This window comes from Engraulis encrasicolus, chromosome 8 (genome assembly GCF_034702125.1).
Source record: "Engraulis encrasicolus isolate BLACKSEA-1 chromosome 8, IST_EnEncr_1.0, whole genome shotgun sequence".
Classification (NCBI taxonomy): domain Eukaryota; kingdom Metazoa; phylum Chordata; class Actinopteri; order Clupeiformes; family Engraulidae; genus Engraulis; species Engraulis encrasicolus.
In genome coordinates this window covers 16920705-16931183 of record NC_085864.1, presented here as the reverse complement: position 1 = coordinate 16931183, position 10479 = coordinate 16920705, and the positions used below count along the sequence as shown (strand labels likewise).

Here is a 10479-nt window from a genome sequence, read left to right as displayed (position 1 = left end):
AAGCAGTGGCCAGAGTGACTCTTCCAGCCCTTTGGGTTGGATGACCACTGGAGAGTTGAGATGCTTGTCTGGGCTTGTTGCTCAGATGATGCAGGGCGTTTGGTTGTTCTCCTAAAAATAATCTTGTTCCATACATGGGTTTCCCAATTGTAAACAATCCCTGACTGCCTGCCCCTAGCTGCGCACTCTTCAACCTCTTGATTGTTGGAAACTGCTGTCACTCAAAAAATACTCTGACGTGGTTGGCTGCTTAGCATCTTGCCCCTCCTCACAGTGCTTATATTTGTAAACAGGAAACCTATGTATTGTTGTTGTTTGATCAATGTTTATAATAATTAGGGGTGGGACTTACTAAAAAAAAAACACACACACACACACCAGACTGAGGTGTTTCAGTGGTAGGCTGGTGGGCCTATACAAATGATTGTTGACAAGATTTGCAATATGGAATACAGAGAGTGATTAACTTGAATTCATATGTATAATTAATTAATTTCATTTTAATTAATTAATTAATCAACGACTCATTTTATCATCTCATGTCTCAATGTTGATGTTCTGTCAGGACAACTAAGATGGACGGATGCCTTATTAAAGTGGAAGCAGCAGTTATGCCATGCTTTTCTATTACATCACTACAGAATTGAAAACATTCAAAAGTATTTTGTTCTGTGCTAATAGACTGTGGTTAGAACTATGGCCTGTGATCAAAAACTTCCTTGCATACTCCCTTGTGTATGTCTGCAACGGCCTGGTGGAATGCGCACATGTGTTTGTTTAATACTGAATGAGGGTTTTCCGACTCGCCAACCCACATTCACTTAGTTGTCTTTACATCACAGCCATTCCTTTTGGAAAAATTTGTAGGGATCGTACCCCAGACGTCTGTCCACCTGATCTTATCTGTGAAAGAAAAGAGTTCCACAATGTACTGCCTGACTGTATACCACCATAATCCACTTTTGAAATTACATACAGTATGTAAGTAAAGTCGAATACATAAAGACAATTTTATAGAAACGCTGCAGCATTGATCGTACTATTTCCTACTAATACACTTGGCAGTCTTCCTATAGTGTCACATTGTCCAACAATCCAGCAGGCCTATGCCAGTTGTAATTCAATATCTTTTTAACACCTAAAATGTGTGACCATACTGAAATAAAATCACAAATGCATGCTGCAGAGAATTTTACAATAATTTGGTGGGGAGAAAAAAACGATAACCTGTTTTTTTTTTGTGTTTTTTTTTTTCACTTTTAAGCTTCAGCTGCTGCACCAACAGAAACACTGCCCCAACCTGACCTAGTTTTTATTTTCACAGATACGTCAAAACACACAAACAGTGTAAAGGGCATAGGTCAGGGTACACAGATCAATAGATTTGTTCAAGATCTAAAACTGTGAACCTGCGAAATTACACCATGACATTGTCATTGCTGGAAAATGAATTAAAGTGAAATTGTTATTACTAAACATTACATAAAGATCCACAATATCAAACTCTGTGTCTTACATTATAATATGAAGGAAGGTAATCTCCAACAATTTAATTATCTCACAATCTTCTGTGAAAAGTTTCCCAGGAAGAAAATGATGTTGTTATATAAACAAACAAGGAAGGCCATGCAACGTATTGTTGGGTTCATTCAATGACAGTGTGTTGAAGTCCACACATGCCCTGTAAGAAGCTCCTAGTCGAAACAAGGTTCCTCCTCAGTTGCTTTTGTGAGAGAACCGTAAATGGTTGGAAGAAAGTGACCACACTGGTCCAAGGGGTCAGTTGTCCCGGGCCCAGGGAGACATGGGGCCCAGGGAGACATGGGGCCCAGAATTGGGTCCTCACTACATTTCATGTATTAAGTGAGGGGGCCCTTTCAGATGACTTTGTCGCGGGCCCAGCCAAAGCTGTCAGTGCCCCTGATTCTGTTCCTCTACTGACCACAAGCAGTCAAGACAAGACACCAATGTACAGTACTCCACCATCACCACCCTCAGGTACCACTATGTATACCTGTATGCAGAGGCGCATCTTGCCACCAGGCAAGGCATCCAGCCGCTTGGGGCCCCCAAGCCCCTAGATAGTGAATAACAGCCCATACTGTACTATAGTAGTGGTGATTTTGGTTCAAATGTTCACTCTTTTGCATTTTCGCTTGGGGCCACACGTGACTCCAAGAATCGCCTCTGCCTGTATGGCCACAGGGCATCACAGTCTGGTGGATGGAGGCTGCTTGGCAACCAACACAGAAGGGACATCAGCAATCTGCTGCAGCATGGAACCTGGAGACTCACTTTTACTTTCTTTTTTTCGTAACTGCCCACATTGATACTATATTGTTATTAAGACAAGATAAAAATCCTCGCCACAAACAAGTTACCTAACCCCCCAACGGAAGGGAACAATGGCCGTATACATATATGTGTTTTCCCAAATGCACTGTGTTGCGCACACTGTCACGATACAATGATCCAGCCCTGTCCACCAGCAGTTTGATTAAGCGACCACTCAACGCCTATAAATCCTATCGCATTGTTCAATCAGCGCCGTCTCTAGGCTACTTTACATCAACATAGCCTACTTCTCAGAGCATTACGCAATCTGTCCAAAACCGCTACAAAGTCTTGGAGCAGAACATGCCCCACTCTAATCGTTGGTGAGGTTGTCGGACTTTGTTCTATGATGACCCTTGATAGGATTTTAAGAAGAACACCAGGGATAAAGGCGGATACCGAAGACAGATTCACTCACATGACAGTACTTAGGACAGGGGGAGTCGGAGGGGCGTGAGACATGACGGTTCGTGGAGAAAGCTGACCACCGGCAAAGAAAGTTTGCCCACAGTTGCCGCGCCATAACCACGCTGCACCGAGAGCTGATCTCACCGGTAACAAAACGGTCTTCTTTGAACAGGTTGGTTTGCGTTTTTTTCTCTAACCAGTATTTTGGAGAGTTAAGGCTATATTACCCATAGGACCAGACTGGAGAAGGTCACGTTTGCGCACTTATTGGGATAATCATTGTGCATAGCTAGCTAACCAACGCGCCCTCAATCGTGCACTGAATTGAGTCAGTAAGAGTGGACACATTAATTAGCCCACTCTCCAAATGTGGCATTTACTAAAACTACAAAAGTCGTAGGACCAAGGCGCTCCACCATCACACTGAAGATGCTGAAAGCATCAGTCGTCCCATTTGGAGTGTCTTTTGGAGAAAAAATTTGGATAGCACTATTGATAGTGATTAAAATGTGTGCTCATTTCCAAGGCTATTTTCTATAATCTATCATTGTTTTTGGGTTGCTCTAGGCTACTGCGTCGGATAAGCGCGCGTTCTGAAAGTACCCCATGCCACAGCTGCCTGGCCTCTCCACCCGCATCACTAGCATCTGCAAAGGGTCTGAAAGCAATGATAAAAGCAAGTGGGGTGTTCTTATTTCTCGTCTCTGCATCCCCGTATAACATCCTTTACATCTCAGGAGATGCAAACGTAACTTAATGTTCATTGTAATGTCCAGCTGGGTCAGAAGGGGGAGGTGTTTTATGGTATTACGCACAGTAATTGGCCCAGACCCGTGTCACTCTGTCAAGAAGCTGACCAAAAGGTCGTACTTCAGAACAACGTTAGCATCCTCACTCAGCTGTACCAGAGTGCACTACAGTGCAAGGTGGGATAAACCAGTGGTTTTCAAAGTGGGGGCGCGGGACCCTAGCCTGGGAACTATTGTAAAAGCAGGTGCACAGGGAAAAAGTAGTGTGGCACAGCCCATGTCAGTGAAGGGTGGCGGTGTGTGGCTTGGCTGGAATCTACCGGTATAGGCCATGGGGAGGGACCCTCTTCACGTTTCAGTTTGGGAACCTGTGGGATACGCATATACCATTGTATTTACTGTGAGGATGATCAGAAATTGAGAGACCCAACTTGCAGCACTGTTCATTACTGACTCTTTGCCAATGCAGCTACTGTGCACGGTGCACCTCTTTGGAAAATCCCAGGCCTATCTGTAAACAGTAGACTGTATCTAGTAGTCTATTCTGATTTCGTGCTGCGGCAGTATTTAATCAATAATGTAGGCCTAACGGGCTTGATGTAAGGTTGTTTTATATTCTTCTTCTGCTCGGGAAGAAGTGGGGGCTTTTCTAGGGTGGCTTCTAATGACTCATCATTTCTCCTTCCTATACTTTCTATTTCTTATTCTGTCATCCCCTGCAACATATGGTTACATGCATCCGAAAGGATGAATGGCACTTTAAGATTCATTACTGTGATGGAATGGTAGGTAGGACAGTTTTTGAATGAATATGTCCGCACTCCGTGATACCTCTCTCCCAATTGACAAGTCTACTCCTTGTTGCATAGCACCATTACCTTACTTGAGCGTTGGAAAGATGGAAATCTGACAACTGACACATAACTTACAGTGAACGATTTCAACAGCTATTATATATATACACTTTCCTTTAGTTTGGTTGAGCAGGTTGCTGCCATGGACGGCCATGTGGGCTTACAGCAGCCGCAGCAGAGGAGGAGCAGCCACATGGGTCTGCAGAGGTGCGCGCTGGCATTGACGCTGCTGCTGCTGCTGTTCGAGGTCATCGTCAGCCGCCTCTGCAACTGCCTCACCAACATGGTGGACTCCTTCCACACGCTCTACCTCCTCCTCCACCTGGCGCTTCAGCACCTCCAGGCTAGACAGCCCCCTCTGGCCTCCTCCTCCACCTCCTCCATCGCCCCTTCTCCCAGTCCTGCAAACTCTTTTCCATCAAGCACAATCCCACACAACAGCCTGCACAAAGAATTGAATGTGGCCCCTGGAGCCCTCCACCCTGACCCAGGCACCATCACGGACCCACCCACTAGTGAACACGCCACCACCACCAATGTCAACACCTCCTCCTCCTCCTCCACCTCCTCGCCTTCTTCCATCGCGCCTTCTCCCAGTCCTGCAAACTCTCTTCCATCAAACGCAATCTCACACAATAGCCTGCAGAGTGACTTGAATGTGACATCCCAAACGCCTGCTGCTGCTGCAACCCCCACACCCAATCACGACACAGCCCCTGAAGCCCTCCACCCTGACCCAGGCACCATCACCGACCCACCCACTGATGAACACTCCACCATCACCACCACCACCACCACCATCAACGCCAACGTCAACCACAACTGCAACTACATTCCTGCAAACTGCCTTCCAGACCCTGAAGCCCTCCACCCTGACCCTGACACCATCACCGCCCCACCCACTAGTGAACACTCCACCACCACCACCACCACCACCACCACCACCACCATCAATGCCAACGTCAACCACAACTGCAACTACATTCCTGCAAACTGCCTTCCAGACCCTGAAGCCCTCCACCCTGACCCTGACACCATCACCGCCGCACCCACTAGTGAACACTCCACCACCACCACCAACGTCAACTCCTCCTCCTCCACCACCTCCAGGTCTCCGCTTCTCTCGGAGCCGTCCGTGGTGGCGCGTCTGCAGCCGTTCGGGGCGCTGGTGTCAGCGCTGCTGGTGGCCTCGCTGTGCGTGTCCGTCACGCTGGAGATCCTCCACCACGTGCTGCAGCCGCACCCCCTGCAGCGCCCCCTGCTGGCCACTGTGGCCAGTGCGCTCAGCCTGCTCTTCAACGCGGCCGTGCTGGCCGTCGCTTGGGGCCGTGGCGGTCGGCCCCTGGGGGCCCCAGCAACAGCAGCAGCAGTAGCAGCGGACGTCGGATCAGAAACCCTTGCTACCTCTACATCAACAACGGGATCCAGGATGGGGTCGAATCATTCAGTGATAGGTGAGGAAGTGATTCTGTTTCGAACGTGTTGGGGAATTATCTGATCTCCATACTGCACATACAGTATTATTGCGTTTTACGAAATCTGTAAATGACAAAATTAACTGGAATGCTGTTTTGAACATACTGCAAAAACCTCATGTGCCCTGATGAAGAAACATTTTATTTATGATGAGCCAACTGCAGATGGTGTCGCCGGCGGGCCTATTCACTACTTGCTGAAAATGTTCAACTACAGCATAACAACATTTATATGACAGCACCGAGAGCCTTAGGTAACAGGTTAAGACATAGCCGTTACAATTTTGGTGACAGTAGGGTAATTACATGGGCTCTGTGCAAAGGGGTTAATAATGGCTTTTAAAATGTGTGCCCTTTTTCCTTTGGATACTCTTGAGTGCCTGAGACCTATTGTTTTTGTGTTTATCCTTCATTCTCATCTGTGAGAAAAAATAACATGAAAAAGTGTCATGTCAACTGCCATGTCATGAATGTCATGTCATCGTCAATGTGTTGGGTTTTGTAACTGTAATTATCATCATCATCATCATGCTATACTCTCATTCCAGCTCTCGAAAATGTCAGAAGAGACGAGCAGCTCCACGCAGACCTTGGAGATGGAGATGGCTCCCTGATGTTCTGCAACCCTGCAGCATCCAGTGTGCTCGATGGCAAGCACGTGCCCTTCGCACCATCCACTGTACGGTACAGCAAGCATGTGTCCTTCGCAATCCCAGCAGCCCCGGGGTGTGACCGTGGCGGTGTGCGACCCTCTGGAGAACCAAATGCCGTTGTTGATGGACATCTGAATAACCTTTCTCGGAGCCAGCAGTCCAATGCTGTGGGGCTGGAGGATGGTCTCTCTCGGGTTCCCGTATACACTGCTCATCCTCGCAACAGTGGTAAGTGGACAGGTAGTCTTGGATGCAGGGGGTGGGGGTGACATTAGAAAGGGGTGATTATGACATGTTTTTAATATGTTATTTATTTATTTATTTATGGGGGGGTGGGCGTTATACCTTTATATTGATATGACAATTTGGGAGATGACAGGAAGCGAGTGGGAGAGAGAGATGGGGGAGGATCGGGAAATGACCTCGGGCCATAATCGAACCCGAGTCCCCGGCGTGAGGGCGCAGTACCTTACCATCTGAGCCACGGCAGGGCTGCAATTCCCTGATTAACCTGGGCCATGAAGATCTGATGTAAAGAGGTCCGGGGCATGGCACCAGATGCAATGCATACCGACTTCCAGTGGTGTAGTCTACTTTTTTATGGTGGGTATACTGTATATTCGAGCATTTTTTGAAGTGGGTATAATGTATATATTCATGCTGTTGTAAATAATGGATCAATCAATTTTAAGTGGGTATACTGAAGCCCCTAAAATTTAGAAGTGGGTATACTCCGTATACCTGCGTTCTACGTAGACTACACCACTGCCGACTTCTCATGCATTGAATCAAAGGTGTCTGACGTTGTGAGAAAAACGGCCATTGCCAAGTCCAGGGCAATAGCCAGCTATTCCAAACCACAGATGACTTGATGTAATTGTCATAGTGCCCATGGCATAAACCACTAGCTTTATAACCATCAATACAGGATGAATTTATTCCCTTAGGAATGTCCTCTATGATAGTATGTTGTTATGATTATGTACGGAACGGTTGTTAATATCGAAGCTTTCTCATGCGCTTTCTTATTTCTTCTCTCAAAACGGTCTTATTCCCCACCCTAGGCCTAGACTACAGCCTGCTTTGAGAACACAGAATGTCGGGTCAAGAAGAGTGTGGAGAGAGAGAGAACGAGAGAGAGAGAGACAGAGACAGAGACAGAAAGACATTGTAACACTAGCCATTTGTTTCAGCGTAGTTGTGGGAGGAGAGGGAGTAATGTGGTATTTTGCAGTTTCAGCTTGGAAAAACTACTACAAAGACGTCAACACAAGGGAACCTCTGAATGGAGAGCAAAGTGTAAGCCAGAAAGGAGAAAGGGAATTCATTGTAGTAGTATGAAGCATAATCCAGTCACACCAACCACGCCAACGGATTGCCCCACCACAACAAAAAAGTTTTGCAAACACTTCATTTGATGTGGTCTGCATTAGGATGCCATGTAACCGTCATAAGGATGACATGACACATACTCTACAACTATTGTCATAATGTGTTATTTGGTTGTTGGAATGTCAAGTTGACATTGTTTGGATGTCTTAACATTCCAAAAACCAAATGACACATTATGACAAGTCATAAACATAATGATCCTGACATGTGTCATGTAGTTGTTATGACGGCTACATGACACCCTTATGTAGACCACATCAAATAAAGTAACATTTGAATTAAATGATTAAATTAACAAGTAGTTAAATGTCAGAGGTGTCAAAAATAAAAATGAAAAAACACTGTTTACTTCCAACACAAGTATCTTATCTGAGTAAACTGTAGACCTGTGTAGTTGTCTTACAATCAGCTAACTCTCCAATGGTTGGATCTAGTTTTGGTGGTGGTTTTTCAGTAATAACACAGTCTGTCTATTTGATTAGGTACCGTTGAGTAAATGGTGTAACAGCTATGTAATATCATGCATTTATGTTGTACTTACACCATAAATGTACTTACATTACATTACTACATTTACTTTTACTTTTGACACCTCTGTATTGACATAATGTGTGCAGTCTCAGTAGTTCATCAACTTGGACCAGAATGTTCGGCCTGTCTAATTTCCCTTTGAGGTTTTAAATTAGGTATTGCTTTAGTAACCTAGCCATTGTAGATGGACTGTTGCTTCTAATATACAAGGTGAAAGTAGACATTTGGTGTTTCTTTAAAATAATTCAGGTTTTTCACATATTATCTTTCCATTGCCTCTTTAAAAAACCTCCAGGTAATTCAGCATCCCTGTACAACAGTCACCTGTCAACACCCTTCGGAGCGCCCTCCACAACAGTTCAGCGTGGGACCAGCCGTCTGTATGACAGGATGACTCTCCTCCGAGACCTGCTGTGCCCATGCCTGGCCCTGGCCAACGCCCTGGCATCGCTGCTGGGCACCCCGGACTGCCACCCCCCACAGGAGTCGTGCAGCAGCTTGGTCTACCTGGACCCGGCCCTGTCCACCGCGGCCGTGCTGGTGCTGCTGGCGTTCGCCCTGCCCGAGGTGCACCGTCTGGGGCTGCTGCTGCTGCAGAGCCGCCCCCCGCAGCTCAGCGTGCCGGAGCTCAAGAGCAGCCTGGTGGGCCTACAGGGCGTGGTGGGCGTGCACGAGCTCCACGTCTGGCAGCTCAACGAGAGCTGCTGGGTAGCCTCCGTGCACGTGCACGTAAACGTGAACGTGTGCGGGTCGGGGTGCGGATGCGCCTGTCACCGGTCGGCAGCGCTGAATAAAGTGGTGGAGGGGATGACGGAGATTCTGCGCCGTGCCGGGGTGAGCGTGTGCACGGTCCAGCCAGAGGTGTTCATTGAGAGGGCGGGCGGGGAGATGGCTGTGCCACCAGTTGAGGCTGGAGGTCTAAGAGATTGGCCCTGCAGTCTGGCCTGTGGAGAGGAGTGTGAGAAGAAGAAGTTGCTGTGCTGTTCACCAGCCAAAAAACAAGACAAAAGGGATACTACTCCCTCTAGTGGTGGGAAGGCTCAGGGCATAATCTTCGAGAACACTCATGTGGAACACTAAACATGATCATAGCAGTTCACAATAGATCCAAATGTAAATGTTGTATGACTTGTAGAGACTCTTTTTTACCCTCTTGCTTGTATATATTGACATGGTCTGTATTCATCAATGTACATTTTGAGGATGACTGTTAAACCTGTTTAATCACTATTCTTTGCTGTGGTCGTGATCAGTCTCAGAGGAATTTGCATTTCCTTTCCCAATGGTCAATGAATGTTAATGAAAAATAATAATACAAGCAAACACATGCGCAGGACTTATATTCAGTGTCGTTTAATATTCGGGCCAATAGACCTACTTTTTGTCAAAAGGAGGTTAGCTCTTTGAGTGCCATGGACTTGAAAACGAGTATTTTCAGAATGTATGGCACAGTGCCAAGGACTTGATATTAAGTCAATTGCGTTTTTTTATGGGGGGTGGGGCCTAACACGTTGATCTGGTATGTTTGTTGTTCACATGGACAAAGAACTCATTTTTTTATGGCTCTTGAAAAACACTCAAAAGTTGAAAAAAAAACCTGGCAACCCCCTGGTCTGAATTTGAAAATGGCTGGCACTCAATGAGTTTTTTCAGACCCTGGAAACATTGGAAATTTGGCGAATAGACCTTTTCAGTTTCTAGTTTAGTAGGCTACCCCTGAAGTAGGATCTAGAGCACTAGTGTGCCAAATATGGTACCTGTATCACCAACTGAAATATTCTCTCAAGAATCTTCCCTACTATTATTAGCGATCCGTAATGTAAAGTGTTATCAAACATTGTCATTGCAGAGCATTACTGACTAATTACCAGAGGTGGAAAGAGTACAGAAAATGTGTACTCAAGTAAAAGTATCTTTACTTTGCCTAAATTCTACTCAAGTACAAGTAAAAGTACCTATCTAAAAATCTACTCAAGTAAAAGTAAAAAGTACTTCACTTAAAATGTAATTTGAGTAAAAAGTACTTAGTTACTTTTAATTAGCTTTCCTCTTGAGAATGTCATGTTTATTTTTCTTGAATATC

At 45.8% G+C, this 10479-nt stretch overlaps 1 protein-coding gene across 1 annotated transcript; it reads left to right on the top strand.

Moving 5' to 3' along the window:
- The first annotated feature begins 2638 nt into the window (after positions 1-2638).
- Positions 2639-9721, top strand: LOC134454819 (uncharacterized). Its single transcript, XM_063205977.1, has 5 exons — positions 2639-2914; positions 4466-5250; positions 5281-5799; positions 6369-6701; positions 8692-9721. Exons 2-5 carry the CDS (start codon positions 4488-4490, stop codon positions 9474-9476), a joined length of 2400 nt encoding a protein of 799 aa, XP_063062047.1. The 5' UTR covers positions 2639-2914; positions 4466-4487; the 3' UTR covers positions 9477-9721.
- Positions 9722-10479: the final 758 nt, after the last annotated feature.

Bases quoted from the DNA above. Each gene is read 5' to 3' on its own strand.
- LOC134454819 (XM_063205977.1), top strand. From the start codon at position 4,488: ATGGACGGCCATGTGGGCTTACAGCAGCCGCAGCAGAGGAGGAGCAGC. The intron at 5,251-5,280 runs GTGAACACTCCA...CCACCACCACCA, and splicing joins CATCACCGCCCCACCCACTA to CCACCACCACCACCATCAAT. The intron at 5,800-6,368 runs GTGAGGAAGTGA...CTCTCATTCCAG, and splicing joins GTCGAATCATTCAGTGATAG to CTCTCGAAAATGTCAGAAGA.